Source organism: Papaver somniferum, chromosome 5, assembly GCF_003573695.1.
Source record: "Papaver somniferum cultivar HN1 chromosome 5, ASM357369v1, whole genome shotgun sequence".
NCBI lineage: Eukaryota > Viridiplantae > Streptophyta > Magnoliopsida > Ranunculales > Papaveraceae > Papaver > Papaver somniferum.
The window spans coordinates 88456000-88478707 of NC_039362.1; the positions used below are offsets into that span (position 1 = coordinate 88456000).

At 36.4% G+C, this 22708-nt stretch overlaps 1 protein-coding gene across 1 annotated transcript; it reads left to right on the plus strand.

Moving 5' to 3' along the window:
- The first annotated feature begins 6775 nt into the window (after positions 1-6775).
- Positions 6776-7297, plus strand: LOC113279276. The gene has a single exon (XM_026527972.1). The coding sequence runs from the start codon at positions 6776-6778 to the stop codon at positions 7295-7297; it is 522 nt and encodes a 173-aa protein (XP_026383757.1).
- Positions 7298-22708: the final 15411 nt, after the last annotated feature.

Below are 22708 nucleotides of genomic sequence, written 5' to 3' on the forward strand. Positions count from 1 at the left end.
GATCCAGAACTAATATCCATCATATTCAAAATCAGTAAAATTAAATTGGTATTGAAGAAATTGACTTCACAACCGAGAGATTAATCTCCCAATGTGGTCGCCAATTGTTTATGGGTGAAAACTGTTTCTGCGGTTTTTGGTAAATTTAGGTGTGTATGGATGAGAAACGAATCTAAATCCTAAACAAATGCACTGCATGGGAGTGATTTCTGATTCGAGAGATCAATCTATAGAATTCTGGCCTAAACCAAGAAATGGTCGTTCCAGACTTGTTTTGGTCACAAAGTGAAGGAGATGGGGTTGATCTTAGGGAGGGAAGCGAAGAAGGTGTTGAGAGTGTGAAGGTGTTGGTTGTTTATGGCTTGTATCAGAATATCGAGCTGGCTTGTAATAATGTAAGCAATCAGCTCTGGGTGTTTGAATACGTTGTATCAACACTTGATTTCTGTACTGCTTCTATGTTATTTGGAAATAGGTGATGGACCGATTTATACAAGTCATAAAGCACAAACCTCGTCTCTCGTAGGAAGTGGAGGAAGTTAAGAGATGAAGTATTGGGGTCGTGTGTGAGTGATTGCACGATCACGTCTTGGCCCACTTCTCCCATCATCGCTAACCGTCCATGTCTTCTTGACACGTTCATGTAAGGGCGCGTTGCATGCTGCATGCTGTAAACCGCCAGACCAATACCCCAGTAAGTATCCCCCAGTTTGTGACATGCTTGATTTCTCGAATGAGTGGATCTTGGGACCCACAGGGAGTAGCATACGATGCTAGGTTAAATAACTAAGTTATTTAGGAAATCGATATTCATGAAATATCGTGTATACTCTATGCATGTAATGCATAAAATATAATCAGTGTGTACGAAGCACCGTTGGTTTAAGGCTTAACGGAGTAAGTCGCGGATTAAGCGTCTTAAAACAGATGCATGCTTAGCTATCTTCGAATGATAGTTTGGAAGCTGCACAAGAAAGCCCTCCCTTGGACAATCATATGATGTAGTAGAGTGACGGATGGTAATCACCACGACACCTTATTGGCCATTTAACTCCTAGCCTGGGATGCCTAACCAAGCTGGTAGAGTTGGACGGACGAGATGATATATGAAGCTCATCTGCGACCGCTGATGAAGTTTTAGGGTTTTGAAGAGGTATGCAAGCATCAGTATTCAGCTTGGTCGAAACCAAGCATGGGAGGAGTTTTTGGCAGGACCGACCGGGCATGCGTGTAGATGGCTTGTCGGTGTACATGTCCGTACCTCACTGTCTCATGAAGGTGCGATCTAGGCCACTCAATTTGACCGTTAAAGAGGAGTGGCCGAGATCAAATTTCGACAGGAATCCTATGCCTCAAAGGATTCTTAAAGGGGCGCGGCATGCCACCTTCAAGGCACACGAATCGAGGCATCCGGCCATGGCTTGTCTTGTTCGGTCAGACATAGAGATAGACGGGCCCACAGTGATCACGTTGATACTCTCTGGACTTCCTTAGTCTATTCCTGCACCCTTCATCCAAGCTGGCGAAGATGGACGCTCGTGATCGATTAACGACATATGTAACATGCCGCAAACCCTAATTAGGGTTTTGGATCGGTCGTGCGCATGCAACTTCAACCAAACGGTTTGGAAAGCTATGATCCTCCCTTGGGGAGACCGATCATACGGGTTCCACGTTGGGCCGACGGTGAACGTGTTTGTACCTGCCTCGTGGTCCTAGGTGTGATCTAAGCCATCCAACCATGCTTGCGAAGTTGGATGGTCGTTTAAGACACTAGTGGACTTCCACGGTTTTTTAAAGCATCACGCCAGCCATGTTTTGAGCAATCGTTTATTGATCCATGGCTTGGTCGTGAGAGAGCCGATCATGTAGGTGAAAAGTGGGTCCGCTAATGTGCATATCAGCACTTCACTGATCAATCGCGAGATGATCCAATCCGTCCAACCATGCTTGCGAAGTTGGACGGTCGCGACTTCTTTGAGACTGTTTTTAACATCTTTGCGCATACAAGCCACTCCATACTAGCTCGACAATCCTTCTTCAAGGCTGGCGTTTTGTGGCTGTTTGGGTACATGGCATGTGTTCGACCGACCAGGGCATAAACGGGCCCGCTGGTGGTCATTGTGGTGATAGCCTTCTCCTGCTGAGGATCGTCTAGGCTGGTTAAATCATGCGGCCAACCTGCGTGGCCGTGATTGTTTCTGAGACTGACATGGGCAGTCCAGATTTCCCTTAGGAAATATGCTCAATTGGGATAGTATAACACACCGAGAGAAATATGCTCAATCGGTCTAGTATGACTCACCGAGAGAAATATGCTCAATCGGGCTAGTATATTACACCGAGAGAAATATGATCAATCGGGCTAGTATAACACACCGAGAGATGTATGCTATATTGGCCTAGTATAGCACACCGAGAGATGTAGCCTGTACGGGTATTTCGTGCATGCCTCACTATCGACACTTGGAGATTCGTGTTGCTCTGCTAAGAGAAACACTCAGTCGTCTTGCCGCACCAATAATGAGAGTTCTGCGGGAACAACACAGGAAATACAAGGCTAATCATGGATTAATTAATAATGCTATAAATCCACATAATATCGGGATTATTGCTACATGCTCCGTTCTGGGTGTATTTAATTCATAGAATACTGGGATTGTTGCCACATGCTCCATTCTAGGTGAATTAGTAAAGTGAAGAAGTATCCATCACTCGGATAGCTTTATCCTCTGCAGGATGTCAGCGTATTAAGTTCGGCTTTTACAATTTTAGCCTTAAACAAAAATCCACCATCAAAAGACTCGTATCTTGATGGTAGAGACCTGAGAATTTTGCACACAATATCTTTCTCCGGAATAGTTCTTTCTAATGCAAACGAGGAGTTAACTATTTGAGAAAGTCTTTGGTTAAAATCATCAAAGGTTTCATCATCATACATGCGAAGGTTTTCCCAGTCAAAAGATAGATTTTGAACCCTTGCTTCTTTCTCTGCAGCATTCCCTTCGAATACGGTTTCTAAGATATCCCAAGCATCTTTAGACTTATTACACGTATTAACGTGGTGCTGAAGATCTGGAGTAATGGCGTGGATGATCGCATTTAATCCTTTAGAATTTTGCTTTGCATCAATAATCTCAAGATCATTATAATCACCAATATTCTTTTCAGCAGTTACACCATCTACTGTAACTGATGGAGGATCATAGCCATTAACAGTATGAACCCATGATTGAAAATCTCGCGCTTGAATGAAAGAACGCATAACAATTTTCCACCATAAATAATTCGTGCATTCGAAGGCTGGCGGTACGTTTATAGAGATAGGACCTCTGTCCATAGAATCAGATTGCTACAAACACAGACTTATGAGGTCTTAGTGTGTTTGCCTGCTCTGATACCAATTGAAAAAGCGGGGGTCTAACAACCATACCCAAAAATTCGTTTGGCAATCTGAGAGGACTTACTCCAATACACTTTCTAGAGAATCAACTAGACATTCAGACTCAATCTAGAGTAAAGTATATCAAAGAGTTTAATATCTCTATTTCAACACAATCAAAGTTAAACAGAAACAAGTCCGTAAACTTGATTTTAGTGTGAAGCTCTTGAAACAAAGTCTTTTGTTTTAATCAAAACCTATTCAATATCCACCGTGTATAAACCTCTTTAAGCAACAATCACTAAAGGAATATTTCAACACAGTGTCCACTTGAAATAGGGTTAGTCCAGACTGGCCTAACAATGTGAAAATAACAAAATCAATTGTTCAAGATCAATCAAGTCTTATCCAACAAACAAGGTCAGATTTAACAACTATGATTGATTAACGTACAACCTGTATTATTTCAATTATATAAATAAAATATAATGATGAAAATAAATAATACAGACACCAGAAATTTTGTTAACAAGGAAACCCAAATGCAGAAAAACCCCGGGACCTAGTCCAGAATAAACACACACTGATTATAAGCTGTTACACCAAATTCCTACTTCCTATTCGGACTAGATGTAATACCTTCTTCAGCACAAATAAAACTCACAGCACAAAACCGATTGTCTTTAGGAATTCTTCTCGTTAATCTTCTAGCAGAACCCAAGGCTCTCTTTAGAAGATACAACAACACGATTGATACGATTCGATATTTTGTTTGCACAAAACACCGGTTGATTTCCCTTTAGATGTGAATCAAGGTTTTGGAAATCTTGTGTTTATTTTAATAAAACAATTACAAGGTAAAAGTAATATCAAAACAAACGTGTAGATTAGGGATTATTATACTCTTCAATAAAGGAAGAGAAACCTAATTATTCTACCACAAGAACAACTAGAATAAATCTAGAGATATCTTGTTTAAAACTTCTCAAGGATTTTTACGAGATGCCTCAATAGAAGTTTTTCTTTCTAGTCTCCGATTTCGACTAACAAGTGTTAATATACGATCAGAAACTGAAATCTATCAAAACCTAGGGTTTATGATCAACAACTCTTGAATGGTTTTACATCAGAAGAGAAAACCTTAAAATAGACAAGAGGTGAAAAACCTAGATTACAAGTTGTATAATCAATCACGAAGACTTAATCCAACTTGGCTTTGTGATCCCCAATACAAAGACTTTTATCTCACTCTTTTTCATGAAGAACATAAGACATGGAAACAACCTGCAAAGCTTACGCCAATTTTCCAAAGGGGATGAAAACTGTGTAAACTCAGAACCCTTTATTTATAGTGAAAAGTTAGCTTGAAAACAAAGCTAGGGTTTTGAATATTTTCCTTTTTCAAGACTCTCCTAATTATGGGATTCTTTCCTAAGTTACAAATATTATGCATAAATAATTAATTAATAATTAAACAGCAAATATTTATTTATGTGAATAAATCACATTCTAACTTAGGCAGGAATTAAAAGTTATCTCAAATACCTTAATTTGGTAATCAAATATGTTTGGAATAATATCCATCTTGCCTAGATAAGGAAACATCACCAACTTGACCAAAAATAGATTTTAGTCACGAATTGGGCCCAAGTACATGAACTACTACAAACAGCCCATGGGTTGTTTCCTACTAACGAACCTTAATAAATCACTCATAACTTCATCGTTACAACTCGGAATTGAGTGATTCTTGGCTCGTTGGATTCGTAAACTCATTCACTATAACATGAGATTATTTATAAGGATAAAGGTTATTGTCTCCAAGTTCATGAATCAAATAACCTCAAGTATATATACATAAATGTACATTTACCGTCATCGGAATTGTTCCATAGAATGAGCATATATCTTGATAGATTAGAAAGGTAAAATTGAACAAGAATACAAATGAAATCAATCAATACCTTTGTTAACGAAGTAATTGTTGACGTCTTCTTGTAGTCTTCAATCTTCAATCTTCATCCTTTAAGGATAGCTTCGATTCAACTTCTTAGACCTAATCTAGTCCGAAACTATCTTTAAAATGCTAAATCAAGAATGCATTTTGGAAACTAAAATTGACAACTAACTTGACATACCAACGCTAGTGGGTTCAACCGAGCAGTGCTCTAACACACTTGATGTTTGTCGATGACTTATTCTTCTTTGGAAAGAATTCAGAGTCAAATGTGGATCAGCTGAAACATATTTTGGATCTTTATTCTTCTTTTTCTGGCCAAATCATCAAATTTATGAAGTCTTCAATCCTCTTGAATAAGGGATGCTCTACATATAATAGATGGAGGTCGATACAGAAATTGGGAGTTAGAGAAATGGATAAAGATGAAAAGTATTTAGGAACTTATCCTCTGAAATCACATTGCAATATTGAAACATTTGAACTGCTAAACTCAAATTTTAATTCTAAGTTGGCAGGATGGAGAAATTTCTTCGTCAATCCTGCTGGAAGAACTGAACTGTTAAAAAGTGTGTTGTCTACAATTCCAAATTATACAATGGGTACGTGTATTCTTCCCAAAGGATTGACTAATGAATTATCTCGCTTTCAAAGAGCGTCTTAGTGGGGACATGATAGAAGTACAAGGAAAGCTCATTTCTTCAAGTGGAAAAGGCTATGAGAGCAAAAGAAGATGGAGGATTAGGGATTAGAGATATGGAACTAGTGAATATGTCATTAGTATCAAAGTTGGTATAGAGATTCCTGACAAACTCAAATGCTACTTGGGTGCAATTGTATTCTGATAAATACTTGCACGACACTTCTTTCTGGGATTACCAATCAAAACATGGAGATTCTAGCACATGGAAAGATATGATCTCTGTCAGAGAAGTTTTTATCAATAACTGTTGCTGGTTTACAGGATCGGGTCATAACATCACATTTGGAATGATCCCTGGATACCCGGAATTCCAGGTTTCAAACCTACAATACTACATCACTCAGCTATCCAAGTCACCATGGTCTCAGATCTTTTTATTCAAGAAGAAAAATCATGGAATGTGGAGTTGTTGCATCAAGTTATTCCACAAGATCAAATCAATGCTATTTTGGACATCTAAATTCCGTCAGATGAAGAAGTCGAAGACAAATTAATCTGGTTGAGAACTCCATCAGGTAATTTTACTTCGAAATCAATTTATAAGTTACTGGCTGATAACAGAGCTACAACTTCTACTGAATCGGAATTCCCATGGAAATTATTTTGGAAAAGGATTAAAATTCAACCCAAAATCCATATTTTCATGTGGAAGATGTTGCATAATGGTCTGGCTGTGTATCACAATTTGGGAAAATTCAATAATCAGATTCAAAGTATATGTCCTTTTTGTAACATGGAGGAAGAAACTATCGATCATCTCTTCTTCAAATGTCAATTTTTTCTGGCAATCTATCAGGAAAGTCTGATAGTTATTGATATTTTGAATGGAATGCAGCCAAGGCAGACCGTTCAACACTGGTTACTTCACCCTGATCAGGGTGTTATGTTGAATCTAGATGCGTGTATAATGTGGAACATGTGGAAATGTAGGAATGATTTGATCTTTACTAATATTCATGTCTCAAATTCTCAATGCATCCAAAGAGCACTACAAGATTTCATATTGTTTGACCTGCACCAGGCTTTTAACTACAGCTCCAACATTGATATTAATCATTCCAATGCAGTTTTGCGGGAATTTACTCCTGCTTCTGTTATTAAAGTCAATGTGGATGCTTCCTTCAACAGTGGGAATGCTTTGGCAGCTGTGGTGGCTATAGATTCTTTTGGGAATCACCTGGGAAGTGGTTCTTTTTGTTTCAATTGCATCTCTTTCACAGTTGCAGGGGACAAAGCTTATGGACTCGGTATCTAACTGGCAGGCAAACTTCAGGTTCCCAGAATCATAGAGGAGGGGGATGCAACAGAAATTTCTAAAGCTATATAAGGAAATGCAAATGAAATACCATGGATCATTAATTCGATCTACAATTCTCTCCATCCGAGACCGCGTCAAAAACTTTAGTGAAGTTAGTTTCACAACAGCTTCTAGAGACGTTAATTTTACTGCGCCTCAATGTGCAATTTCAAATAATGTAAGCAGATGATGGGTTCATGATGAACCACCTAATTGTATTATGCAACACATCATCTTGAATGAGGATTAACATCAATGAAAGTATGTTTCCTTCAAAAAAAAAAAAACCTACTAAATCAAGCCATAAATATTTTTATTTTGATCTTCTATTTAAACGTCTTAAATGATATATTCCTCAATAGGAAACAAAATTACTAAATAAATCCATAAATATTTTTATTTTTATCTTCTATTTAAACATTTCTATAAATAATAAAATTACCAAATATGTATTTTTTTTACATGCTCCATATACTCCTTTTAATTTTAGTAATAACATAACATTTAATTGGGATAGTTTTGTACACTCCACCGGTCTCCTTAATATCTTGACTTAGTGAAAGCGTACAAATAATTTAGGACGGCGGGGGGGGGGGGGGGGGGGGGGGGGGGGGGGGGGGGGGATAGTACTTTCAGGCCGGTTCATATGGGAATGGTTTTCTTCCAAGTTTGCCACTTTTTCACCCACTCTGGGCATAGCAAAGTGGCAAACATGTGGCATATTTTCCACTTAGCCAGGTGAGATCGAGTTTCTAACAAACGGTGGAGTATTGACCGCTCGGTTGAAATTATACCGATCGGTCTAGTCTCGACCGCACGGTGCAGTCTCCATCGCCCAGTAGATATGATCCAACGACCATAATTCCCTCCTCCGATAAATACCAAATTTTATTTCAACTCAACATACTTCTCGCATTTGTTAATCTAAAACAAATTTCATCATCCAACTCTCATTTTCTCTACAATTCACTCTTATTGTGTAAATTTTTGAATATGGATTCTCAATCTGATTATCAATTGAACAAGCATAACAAAATTAGGGGTGCAGAATTACCATAGCCGAAGATGAGAGCAATTGCAAAAACTATGTGTTTTTTACACAAGATAGTATCAATGGTGCCCAACAACAATGTACCAAGTTGTGGGATAACATATTTACAAAAATTTGTGAAGAAACAACGAACACCAGTTATCGTGATTCAAATGGGTTGTCTGGTCGCTTCGTTTCAATTAACACCCAAATTTCCTTGTATGTTGCTTCTATAATGAAAGTTGTTCGTGCTCAAGCGAGCAGTCTTGTCGATGTTGATGTGCAACGAAAGTGTTGAAACTATAGCATAGGAATTTTTTTTATTATGAAAGTTGTTATCATATTGTTGCCTAATATAATCCAGATGTGTTAGCAAATTTGCAGCATGTACCTGAAAGGTCACCATACATTTCTTGTCCTTCAACACCAACTTCACAACCATCTCAATTATCTCAACCCCCTCCAGAAAATCCATTTTCTTCGCCAAAATCCATAACAAACGAAAATTCCAACTTGAATATCAATGATGCGATTAAGAGAAAATTGTTAAGAAGAAACAATGCAAGAGCAGCGAGAAAAGTTGTACAATAAGGAGAAGCAACTGAAGGTTTTTGGAAACTTTAATGAATCATCAGAAGACCGTCGAAAAATAAAGAGCAGTTGACTGGAAATTCATGACTAAGAAGATGAAAAATATCGTGCCACTCAGGACAGGTTTGTTGCAGAGTATGACAAGAATAACATTCTTGGTGCAAACACCTCAAAAATAACCCCTAGATAATTCATGTTATGGGAGATGGAATGTGAAGTACCAAATAAGATAGTATTCTCATTGGTGCAAATTATACTACTCCCTCTGTTTCTAAATAATAGGTTGGTCTATGTGTAAATTTGCACATAAACCAGCCTGTTAGAGCATGGCTCGGTTGAACCCACCAAGCGTTGGTATGTCAAGTTTGGTTGTCATATTTTAGTGAATAAAAACTCATATTAAGAGTCTCTTGATTATGTACTAGAGTCAACTTCGTATATGTTAGCTTGAAAGTATTAGGATATGAGACATTACAAGTATTGCGAAGTCTTGAAGATGTGAAGAAGCAAGGAGATACAACGATAAAAATCATTCTTCCACTTGAGGTTAGTGATATTTGACTTGAACTGTTTCATTCCCTAACGTATCTTTCAAGTCGTTCATATTGAAAACAAAACTGCGAAGCATATTTGAACTCTAGATAGACATAGTATTAAGGAATACAATACGAGGTTTATTGCTTAACTATTAAACTTTGTAGATAAGACATCATCATAATCATTTGAATGCTACTGTGATTATGTATGGGTATGAGGTGAGGATTTCATCCTAGGGAACAATGTTCTACATGTGTTCTAAGGAAGTAAGTTCATAAACTTGTTTGTGAACCGAAAAGGAAATTGTCAGGTGTTATTGGTTTTGTTATTCATTGCATATCTTATGAACAACCAATATGTGTGATTGAGTATAACCGCTCACAACTTGTATGTGTTCTTGGTAGAACTATTCACAAAGGCCTGATTTATGTATTGGTATGACTTTTATTAGTGAAACCGATCTTAAGTAATCACCTGAGATGGTATGATCGGGTTTGTGATTGTATGTCTGACCAAATATGGGAAAGGGGAACCGATCATAGTAAGAGGTACAGTACATCACAAATGGGAACCGATCCTTGTATGGGGTGCAACAAGGTTTATAGCAGAAAGGGGAACCGATCCTATGAACATTGCAACACGTTTTTAGGCAAAGGGGAACCAATCCTATGGACATGTGCAACACATAAAATTTAGATACCATATATATGTGGGGAACCGATCATACCTAGTCAACCGAATTTTGGAAAGCTAGTATGACTATGCACATTACTCACATGGAAGGTATAACCGAAACTTGTTTTGGTAGAACTGTTAAACCCATGATTGAATGTTTGTTTGATCAATCACATAGTTCTTGAAAGTCAGATGAACCAATTCTAAACTTGTTTGGAAGTGTGGCCAATCGTAAGTGTGAAAGAGAACTTACAAAGTAAGGATGTCGACATACTTTGAACACGTGCTATGAATGTTTATTTCTTTAATTGTTCAAAGTTATTCTTTAATAGATAAGGGAAGAGAATCCCAGGATCGAAACTTAAGTAAGTTAAGAATCTTTTAATTAAGGTTATTAATTTCATTTTGTGGGGAAATATAAGAATTAGTAATGTGCATTTACTAATTAGATTTTACGAGAGATTTCGATCATTATTTTTGGACAGAGCATTTCCAGGAATTATGGAAACCGAATTTGTGTTTTAATGAATATCTTGAGAATATTTTCGGTTTTGGAAATTCCTTGGTGTCCAAACTTCTCTCAGACAGAAGTAAATATCAACTCTTACACACAAAAGGGAATGATTTTAGATCATGCTGTTTTGTTGTTGATCAACTGTCTAAGATTGGATCCAGGAAACAATCTCATCAGACGATGATGTCATATTCCAAAAAATTCCTGGGTCAATATAAGAACTCTGATTATTACACAACTCAAAAAACTTCAACTCACAATTATGATCATCAAGATGATTATTCTGTTAAAACAGATCACTCCTGTTGTGACACAGTGAAAGAAGTTTATTCTTGGAAGAATCCCAAAGGATAGATATTCAGAAATATCATGATGGATCATGTTCCATAAATTCTGATCTATCATTAGTTCACACCAACAACTGATGTTGGCCTATGGAATTTCCCTAGATGTGCTCAGTCCAAATAAAAAGGGAAATTCTTAAAAAGAGCACAAGAATTTGATGAACGTATAATTTTATACTCTTGAATATCTAAAGTATTTTTTATAATACTTGGAATATCTTTCTATCTTTAGGAAGTCCCTGACAAAAGTTTTTGAATTTTTTTTCATAACCTCTTGGTCATACTGTTTCGGAAAAACTCTTATGTTGTTTCCAAAAGTGTATAATTTCACAAATAAAATACCGCGATTAGATATTTCATCCTTGGAAATCAAGTTTGAATTATTATATAAACCATCTTTTGGACCGATACTCCTCCATGTTTTGTTTGCGGTCAAAGATGGATGAAAATACTATTGACATTGAATCTCAACTTCGAAAACTTGAGACCTTTCCAGTTGAGTTCAAGTGTTATTTCTCAAGCAAACATAAAAAGAATCATATTTCTTTTGAGCTTATGCTTATGTTAATGGGAGATTCTGAAGTCACTCGTGAGCTTTTGGAAACTGCAGTAGTGCATGAAAAACTGCTCGAATCAAACCTCTTGAAGTCGATTGTGGAATTGAATCTTCTGAAACAAAGACTCAATCATCTGAAAGAGAAGAGAATATCCAAGAATCAAAACACCGAAGAATCTTCGGTAAATAATGGAAAATCTTCTAGAGATTAAGTTATATATTGTAATACTTAATCTAGATTAATAGACATCGATTTTTGATTTCTTTCATTGATTGTATTGGTCTATTATGAATAAAACTATTATGAATAAAATTATTTGATTGGTAATTTTTCTTGTGATAGTTTTCGGTTTACATAGGTTGTGCTTGAATGCTTTTATCTTATTGCTATGTATGTTTATGGGATGTTTGATTTCCGTTTTACTATCTTAATATTCGATCTCATATATTATGAACCCTTGTGGTTTGGGTGACTTTTTGATTTAGCAAGATTAAGTTCTAGCCCATGTTGGTAGGCTTTATGAAAGAATCATGAGGGGTTCTGGTAGAAACAATATGTGAAAAAGTCACAATATGTTAAATCGGTTTTGGTTTAGCATAAAAGCATATGTTGAAAAAGCGGGGGTCTAACAACACTACCCAATATTTCGTTTGGAAATCTGAATATACAAACTCCAATATATTTTCTAGAGAATCAACTAGACAGTCAAACTCAATCTAGAGTAAAGTATATCAAAGAGTTTAATATCTTTATTTCAACACAATCAAAGTTAAATAGAACTAAGTCTGTAAACCTGATTTTAGTGTGAAGCTCTTGAAAAAAAGTCTTTTGTTTTAATCACAACTTATTCAATATCCACCGTGTATAAACCTCTTTAAGCAACAATCACTAAAGGAATATTTCAACACAGTGTCCACTTGAAATAGGGTTAGTGCAGACTGGTCTAACAATGTGAAAATAACAAAATCAATTGTTCAAGATCAATCAAGTTTTATCCAACAAACAAGGTCGGATTTAACAACTATGATTGATTAACGTACAACATGTATTATTTCAATTATATAAATAAAATATAATGCGGAAAATAAATAACACAGACACCATATTTTGTTAACGAGGAAACCGCAAATGCAGAAAAACCCCAGGACCTAGTCCATAATAAACACACACTGATAACAAGCTGTTACACCAAATTCCTACTACCTATTCGGACTAGATGTAATACCTTCTTCAGCACTTGTAGAACTCCTAGCAGAATACCGATTCTCTTTAAGAACTCTTCACACAAATCTTCTAGCAGAACCCAAAGTTCTCTTTAGAAGATACACCACAACGATCGGTACGATTTGATATTTTGTTTGCACAAAACACCAGTTTGATTTCCCTTTAGATGTGAATCAAGGTTTTGGAAATCTTGTGTTTATTTTGATAAAAACAATTACTAGGTAAAAGTAATATCAAAACAAACTTGTAGATTAGGGTTTTAACTTACAATCAGTATGCGTACACACAAGGAGTCCGTGAACCTGATTTCCGTAAGTAAACTTGGCTGATTCCAAAGATCAATGTCCAAGTTAAGAAAACCCTAATAAATCTACCACAAGAACAACTAGAATAAATCTAGAGATATCTTGTTTAAAACTTCTCAAGGATTTTTACGAGATGCCTCAAAAGAAGTTTTTCTTTCTAGTCTCCGATTTCAACTAACAAGTGTTGGTATACGATCGGAAACTGAAATCTATCAAAACCTAGGGTTTATGATCAACAACTCTTGAACGGTTTTATATCAGAAGAGAAAATTTTAGAATAGACAAGAGGTGAAAAACCTAGATTACAAGTTGTATGATTAATAACGAAGATTAAATCCAACTTGGCTTTGTGATCCCTAATACAAAGACTTTTATCTCACTCTCGTTCACGAAGAACGGAAGACGTGGAAAACAACCTGCATAACTTACGCCAATTTTCCAAAGGGATGAAAAACTTGTAAACTCACGAACTCCTTATTTATAATGAACAATAGCTTGGAAGCTGAGCAAAACTATTTTCCTTTTACAAGACTCTCCTAAATATGAGAGTCTTTCCTAAGTTAAAACTCTTGCCAAAATAATTAAATAAATAACTTATTTAACAAAAATTATATTTAAGTGAATAAATCACATTTTAACTTAGGCAGGAATCACAAACACTTTAATATGGTAATCAAAAGTGTTTGGACCAATAGCTAACTTGCCTAGATAAGGAAACATCACCAACTTGACCAAAATTCCCTTTTAGTCACGTATTGGGCCCAAGTTCGCGGACCACCCCGAAGCCCATGGAACGTTTCCTACTAATGAACTTAAATCACTCATAACTTTGTTATTATTACTCGAAATTGAGTGATTCTTGGCTCATTGGATTTGCAAGCTCATTCACTATAACATAAGATCCTTTATAGGGATAAAGTTTATTATCACCAAGGTCATGAATTAAATAACCTCAAGTATATATACATAAATGTACATTTACCGTCATCAGAATTGTTCCATAGAGTGAGCATTTATCTCGATAGATTAGAAAGGTAGAATTGAACAAGAATCCAAATGAAATCAATCACATACATTTGTTGATTAAGTACTTGTTTATGTCTTCTTGTAGCCTTCAATCTTCAATCTTCATCCTTTAAGGATAGATTCGATTCAACTTCTTAGACATAAACTAGTCCGAAACTATCTTTAGTATGCTAAATCAAGAATGCATTTTGGAAACTAAAATTGACCACTAACTTGACATACCAACGCTAGTGGGTTCAACCGAGCAGTGCTCTAACAATCTCCCCCTTTGTCAATTTTAGTGACAAAACCATTTTACATATGGCTTGTACTCGTTAAAAGTAAAAACGACGATCTTGATTTCTTTGGTTCTGCAACTCTTCATGTGTTCATCCTGTACTTGTTGAATATCCATCATAGTATTATTACACAACATCAAAGTTTCATTGCATCACAACTTTGACAATAATACTACGGTGATATGTATCACTCCCCCTTAGTCAATACTCCATCTCGATCATGGAAACCACTCCCCCTTACACAATGATCCAAAAACCATATGTATTTGTAGTGTGAACTACAATATTTCTCCCCCTTTTTGTCAATAAAATTGGCAAAGGTACAAGAACGGGATCATAATGAAATTTCCACAAGAGACATTTCATAGACTAAAATAAAAATACATACCAACTTAATTTAGATGCAATCATAAAGCCGAAGCTAAATGCATTCATCAAGGAGTTTTAAGATACAAGATAACCCCTATAAAATTCCACAGCCGCACACCCCGCAAGATATTACCATTAAGCACAAGTTCAAAAGAACTCTCCCCCATTTGATGTCATTCCCGAAAGAACAACAAGAGCGACCTTACTCTAGAGATAAGGATTTAAAAATTGTATTTTAGAAAACCCACAAGGAGATATGATTTAAGAACCAATCATTGAAAGTCTCTCATGAGATCATGTTACTAAATAAGTTTAGAACTATCTCATGGTAACAATACACAATATGTGATCATCTTTTCTAAGATACAAACTTGTATAAACAAGACTTGAAATACTTAGAAGGAAGAATAAACTTTTCCACAAGGATTTACACCAAGAATGGTTACCAGAAGAGTATGAAAAAATTTCCTTGACAATAAAAACCAACATCCGTGGCTTTGATAATTGCTTCTAACCTGTTAAATTTAAGAATTTCAATCACAAATCAAGTTAGGTAATTAAGACTCATACATGTGGTATCTAGCCATATGATCACTTCCATATAAACCATATTCTTCTTCACCATAACTAGTTCAATTGAATCAAATGAACTAGTTAGAGAGTTGTTCAATTGCTATGAGATCTTATGTAACTACACAAGACACAATTGAAACAAATATGATTCGATTCGATTGAATCGGCTCATGAACTTTATAGCCACGGTTTGCATAAAGCATTCTTTAGTAATTTAATATTTCACGTTCAAAGCACATCTTTAGATCATAACCTCTTAAGTTCACAAACAAGTTCGCGGACTTAAGTAAACCGGTTAAGTTTTCCAAACTCAGCAGAAATTCTCGGAAAGAGAACTTCCGCCAGTTCGCGGACTGAATTCGCGGAATTAGCACACAAACGAGTTTTGGAAAATCCAGCAAAAATTCTCGGTCGAGAACTTCCGACAGTTTGCGGACTTGGCAAGCCAATACCACAATCCTCCCGATTTCTCTTGATCAACAAAGTTCGAAAACTTCGGTTCAAGGAATACATGGTTATGTAATCTAAACTCTCATTTTAATCATTAAGACATTCTCAAAGGACGCTATGTAGCCGTTATTCACAGACCGATTCACGTCAGAGCAATTCTCAAAGTAATTGAAACTTTTCATGACTTTTGTCACTAGGTGAAGATAAACTTGATTGAAGCGAAAGCTTACCAACACACGTTTCGAGGAATATATAAGCGAGTTAAACTCAGATTGAAACAATAAATTGTTCCACATATTCAGAAATTTCCCAACTTAATATGTGCGCCCCAATTCTTTTGCAATCCTCACCGCATTTATTAGGGCTTCTTGGCGAGGATGCACTTTCAACACAATCAAGTTGTGCTGAGGTGAGAAAAATCTTACTCACTACAGGTATTCGAAACAAAATCATGCATGGACACTAGGAAATTAAAAACTTCCTTGAAACTTTCAATAAATGTTCCATACCTTTTTAATATGTTATCCCTTGTCAAACTCTTGTCTGGGAGATCCTTCTTAATAGAACTCGTTGCTTTATTGGTCTTCTTTGGTACCCATTTCTGAGTAGCTCTTGGAGCAACGTATTTCTTTTTCTCCCCAATATAATTGTGAAACTTCTTTGGGGGAATACTGAAAGAACTGATATTATGAGGCTCAGTTTTTCTCCAGTTTGGAACATCATATCTTGTCATCCTAACAGAATCATATCTGGTTTTATCTCGTTTAAGAAATCTGCAATTCCTTTGCAAGTGACCTGGTTTTCCACAATAAAAACAGTGTTTAGTAGAATGGAAAAAGTTATGTTTAGTGTTACCTGAATGTTTATGTGCTTGCTTTGGAACTTGACAGGATTTCCTCTTTTCGTTATCACCAGTTCATAGAGATACTTTATTTTTGTCAACCGTGGAAGGTTTTGGTTGAGAAGAATCTTTAGCTTTGACAAATTTTACCTCTTTGCAAATACTAGGAGCGTCTATTCCTTCATAGCCCAATCCTCGTGTATCACAATGAAATCTACATGCTCCCAATATCGAGGTTAATTTATCTAAGTTGTTATTTCTAGAAAAACTCTCTTTTAAGCTCGAGTTTTCTTCTTCCAAACTTTTGACCTTTTAAAGCGCAATGACTAGATCATTCTTGGATGATTCACATCGAACTTTGAGATCTTCTCGTTCTGAATCGAATAACAAGTTCATCTCAATGTTCTCCAAGTTATCTAGCTTTGATTGAAGAATAATTTCCCGATCACGACCTTCGGAAATTTCTTCTTTAAGCTTTCCTATTTCGTTGAGATAATCTCTTTCACCACTAGAATCAAGTTGGTCTTGCAAGCCTTTATTCCGACTACGAAGTCTATCATACTTAACTTTCTCACTGGAAATGGTGCTTTTAGCTTCCGAGAGTTTCTGATGACATTCTTTAAGAAGATTATTAGCAATTGGATCATCATGGAACACTTCTTCGTCAGAATCAGAATCAGTATCCGAAAGAATTTTTCTAGAAGCTAATGCAACCTCGCCTATGATCTATTGAGGATTATAATATTCAGGTCCATCATCAAGAGTAGGCAAATCTGCTGCATATGTCGATTGTCTACGGCTCCATCTAGGACATACTGAAGACAAGTGCCCGAAACCACGACAGTTATAGCATTGTACATCATCCTTAGGAGATGTTACACTTTTAGAAAAACTCTTTTTCCCGTCTCTCAAGAATTTTCTAAATTGTCGTCGAGTAACATCCTTAGTATCTGGCAAACCAGATTTATCCTTAGAGGATTCAGAATTTTTTGCATCTTTAAGAGAAATCACCTCTTTTCTAGCGTGTTCATTATCAAAGATCTTTAACTTTCCAACAAGAGTATTTCTGGAGAGTGTAGAAAGATCGTTTTCTTCTTCAATGGCATATTTCTTAGAATCATATCTAGATGGTAACGATCTGAGAATTTTCATCACAATGTCCTTTTCAGGAATAGTCTTACCCAATGCAAAAGATGCATTAACAATTTCAGACACTTTGTGATTAAACTCATCAAATGTTTCATCATCAGACATGCGAAGGTTTTCCCAGTCAGAAGCTATATTTTGAAGCCTTGCTTCTTTCTCTGCGGCATTCCCTTCGAATACGGTTTCTAAGATATCCCAAGCATCTTTAGACTTATTGCACGTAGTCACGTGGTGCTGAAGATCTGGGGTAGTGACATGGATGATAACATTCAAACCGTCGGAGTTTTGCTTTGCATCAAGTATCTCGGCAGGACTGTATTCACCAATGTTCTTGGGAACATTTACATCTCCAACTGCCACAACGGGAGCATCATAGCCATTAACTATATATAACCATGATTGAAAATCACGTGCTTGAAGAAAAGCTCGCATAGCAATTTTCCACCATAAGTAATTAGTGTCATCGAAGGCTGGTGGTACGTTTATAGAGATAGCACCTCTGTCCATAGAATCAGATTGCTACAAACACAGACTTATGAGGTCTTAGCGTGTTTGCCTGCTCTGATACCAATTGAAAAAGTGGGGGTCTAACAACACCACCCAATATTTCGTTTGGCAATCTTAATAGACAAACTCCAATATACTTTCTAGAGAATCAACTAGACAGTCAGACTCAATCTAGAGTAAAGTACATCAAAGAGTTCAATATTTCTATTTTAACACAATCAAAGTTAAACATAAACAAGTCCGTAAACCTGATTTTAGTGTGAAAATCTTGAAACAAAGTCTTTTGTTTTAATCACAACCGATTCAATATCCACCGTGTATAAACCTCTTTAAGCAACAATCACTAAAGGAATATTTCAACACAGTGTCCACTTGAAATAGGGTTAGTCCAGTGTAGGCTCAGAATCTCGCAATGACAATGTTTCAGCGAAATTATCAATGACACAGCACAACAGCGTCGCAGAACAATTTCAGAAATGATAAAATAAATGACGTCATCTAAGATCACGAGAAAGATATGATAGTCCTGCGAAAATTAGAGAGTTTGCGAAATTAACATTTGTAAGGTTGCGAGAATGTCGCAGACCATACCCGAAAATAAAGGACAAATTAGCTGTCATCCACTATGTATTTCCTTATACATAGTCGTTCGAGTTGTAAAGAGAGGGGGAGATCTTTTTTGAGTAAGAAACAAGTAAATAGGAGAGAGAAATTCTAGAGCAGAGATCAATCTTGATTTCTTTATCTTTTCTTGTAAGAACATTCAAAGATTGATCAATAAAATTAAGAGTGTAAACCTAAAAATGAGTTGATTAATAATGAAATCATATGAGGGGTGTAGTGTAGGATCTCCTGCAACTACATAATGGCGCTAGAAACAGGGAGGTGTTGAAGATTATTTTAGAAAAAGCTGAAGATTGATATTGAGATTTGTGAAAATTTAGAGTGATTGATTAAGAATTTTCCATAATTTCTTGCAATATTGTTAACATTGAAGAAATGGCTAGAAGAAGAAATACATCCGAACAACCGACTACTGTTGGAGGAAGCAAAAGAATTGATGGAAGGGAAAGAAGTGAAATGGGAGAATCTACTAGAATGAGAAGTAATAGAGAAAATCAAATTCAACCACCAATTCAGCAAACACTAGTTCAAGAGAGGAATACAGATTATGATAGGGTGAGCATACACACTTGGCAATCAAATTCGGCAGAAGAAGTAGAATAAGAGCAACAAAACAGAAATTATAGACAGGAAGAGAGAAATCAAGAAGCAGATGAAGGAATAATTCATGGAGATGAGGAAATTGGAGCATTAGAAACGTTGAGACGAAGAATACATGAAGAAAGAAGAGCTGAGGCAGAAGAACGTGCAAATTTAACAAGGAAAAATCACGAATTAAGGATGGAGAATATAAGACTACAGAATAGAAGATCGAGAAGTATTACAAAATCATATTCAAGATCGACAAGAAGAGAAATGAGGCGAAACTCACCCACAATCAATGCTGGAAACAATATTCAAGAAGAAATATCAAATCCTAATGAAGAATATCGCGAAAATAAAGAAAGAGCTGATGATCGTTACGTTCCACAAAATGAAACTTTTGATGATGGGCAAAATGGTGGAAATCAAGAGAACGGACAAATCAGGGACAAATACCAAGATGGCGAAGGAAATCAGAGGAAGGAAGAAGAATTTTACATGTGAGAGAAACTCAAAGAAATCAACAGACAATTGAAGAAGAAATTGAAAGACATTATGCTGAACAAGCACGTTTAATCTGCGAACGTGAAAGATTGAGAGCGGAAATGGAAGAACAAGAGCTTCAGGAGACAATTCGCCAGAACAATCATGACAATCGAGAAAGAAGGCGTACACAAAACCGGAATAACGGTAATCTCAATGAGGAGTATGATAGAGTAAAGAGGATGGCTGAAAGACAGCGAATTGAATTGATAAGAAATGAACAAAATCATGGAGGGGAAAATGAAAGGCATCATCATTGCGAATTCAAGATAGAGATGAGGAAGAGAATCGCAGAAGAAGACGAGATGAGGATAATGAAGAAGAAATGCAAAATTTCGCGAGAGAAGATAGACATGAACGCAGAAGAAGAGAGCAAATTAAAGAGACCAATGGATCAAGATTCAGGTGTAAATAAACAAATCTTGAAAGAATTAGAAGAAATGAGAGGAATGCTAAATATAGAGGAGAAGTAGGTAGAAGACAATTGGATGAAGCAATAGAAGAAGCTGCGAAAACTCCATTTACAAGGGAAGTACAATTAGGAGGAATACCACCGAAATGCAATTTGCCCGCATTAACCAGCATTTTTGATGGAACAACTTGTGCAATTCAACATTAAAGCCTATGTGAGGTGCATGTTACAATGGGAAAATCATGATGCGTATTGTGCAAATATTTCGCATCCAGCTTAACAGGAGAGGTTAAAATGGTTTGAAGGTTACCAAAGAACACAATAACCTCCTTCAATCATTTGCAGACTACATTCTTGGGGCATATATAAGTAATAATTCCTCACGACCTGGTATAGAAGATGTGTTTGGATTAAAACAAAGGATTGGCGAAAGTTTGAAACACTGACTAAAAGATGGAGAACTATGTGTAGCGAAATGGCTGGCCGTGTAGATGAGAGATATCTCATATTATCATTTATCAATGCTATGTTTGCAACAAACCTATTGTATGTCCAAATTTTCAGAGTCAAGAATACGATCACAATGACTGAATTGCGAGAACTTCAAGAAGAATACATTGCTCTAGAGGAAAGGCAAAATGAAATGGAATCATATCCAGTTGCGAACACCAGCTCACAAAGCGAATGCAAGCTTATTACCCAAGCTAATAAACACAGTGGCGAATACTTCGCAAGTACAACAAGAGAAGGTGACAAAACAATCAACAGAAACTGGTAGCTATGGGAAGCCGAGATCAAGAAGAGTATGAAAGAGAAAGAAATTTCTACAATCGTGGAGGAAATAACAAGATTCAAAGACTCGATCAACCGCAAGAAACTTATGGAGGTCAAAGACAAAACTATAATAGAGGACAAGGAGGTCACAAGGTAGTATGGGAAGAAATCAAGATGCCACCTCTAAATGCAAGTGTGGAGAAGATATGGGAAGCTATAATCTTGATGGAGAATATACCAACACCATGGAACATGGGAACGGAACCACCTCCAAACCACAGAAGTCATGAGTTTTGTTCTTATCATCATTTTCATGGACATACCACAAATGATTGCAGAAATGTAAAAAAATTATTTGAGAATGATAGATCAAGGAAAACTAAACGACTTTCTGGTAGGGCATCCACAATCTCAACCACTGCCACCACCACCACCAGAACACAAAGTGAATACGATGAAAAAAAAGAAACATTCTTCATAGAAGTTGGTGCAAAAGCAAAAAATCTATTCTGTCACTCTATCGTACATTCATATAAGACAATTGAAGATTTTCATGATAATGTTTTGAGTAGAGTGTTCGCAAGAGATAATGATGGAAGAGAAATTATGAATATTGCGAAAATCTCGCCACTAGAGGAATGGCAGAAACAATCATTTCTTTTACCGCAAAGAAATTCCCGAAGGAGAAGAGGTGCATGACAATCCATTGGTAGTAAAATTAGAAATTAATCCAAAACCGAAAGAAGATGAGGATGATGAAGCTGAAGATTCATGGGCAATCAATAGAATTCTAATCGATACTGGAAGCTCTGTGAACATCTTATTTTATCATACTTAAAACCATGGGTGGAAGAGATGATGATCTTATACCATCAACATATAAGATATATGGTTTTAATGGTACTGCTAACAAGCCTAAAGGGGAGGTTACTATGCGAATTCCATTGAAGGGAATATCTTCTGAAATCTTATTCTGTGTCGTTGATGTAGAATCACCCTACAATGCGTTAATTGGTCGACCTTGGCTACATGGGATTCTAGGTGTAGCTTCAACTTTCCACCAGTGCATCAAATTCCCTCACCCCAGTGGTGTAGGAATCATAAAGGGAGATTGGGTTGAAGGAAAGAGGTGTTACGAAACTGAGATAGAATCTTGCGAAGGAAGAGCAAACAAGAAGGAAAACTGGCGACACAAAATCAAAGATACACAAAGAAGTGAGAGGTTGATGGTGGATACAATCGAAAGGAAAGGAGAAGAGATGTTGCGAAATTAATGCTAGCTCAGAATAAAAATATGAACATACCACTACTAAGGAAGCAGTAGCAGAAAATAATAAAGAAGCAGAGGATGACAAAGGTAATAAAAACAAGAAATGTATGAATGATTAAGTTGTTGCGATACTCTCGCAATAAGCAAAATTCTCAAAAATACATTTGATTGAATGGAAAATTGAGATTGCGAAATTC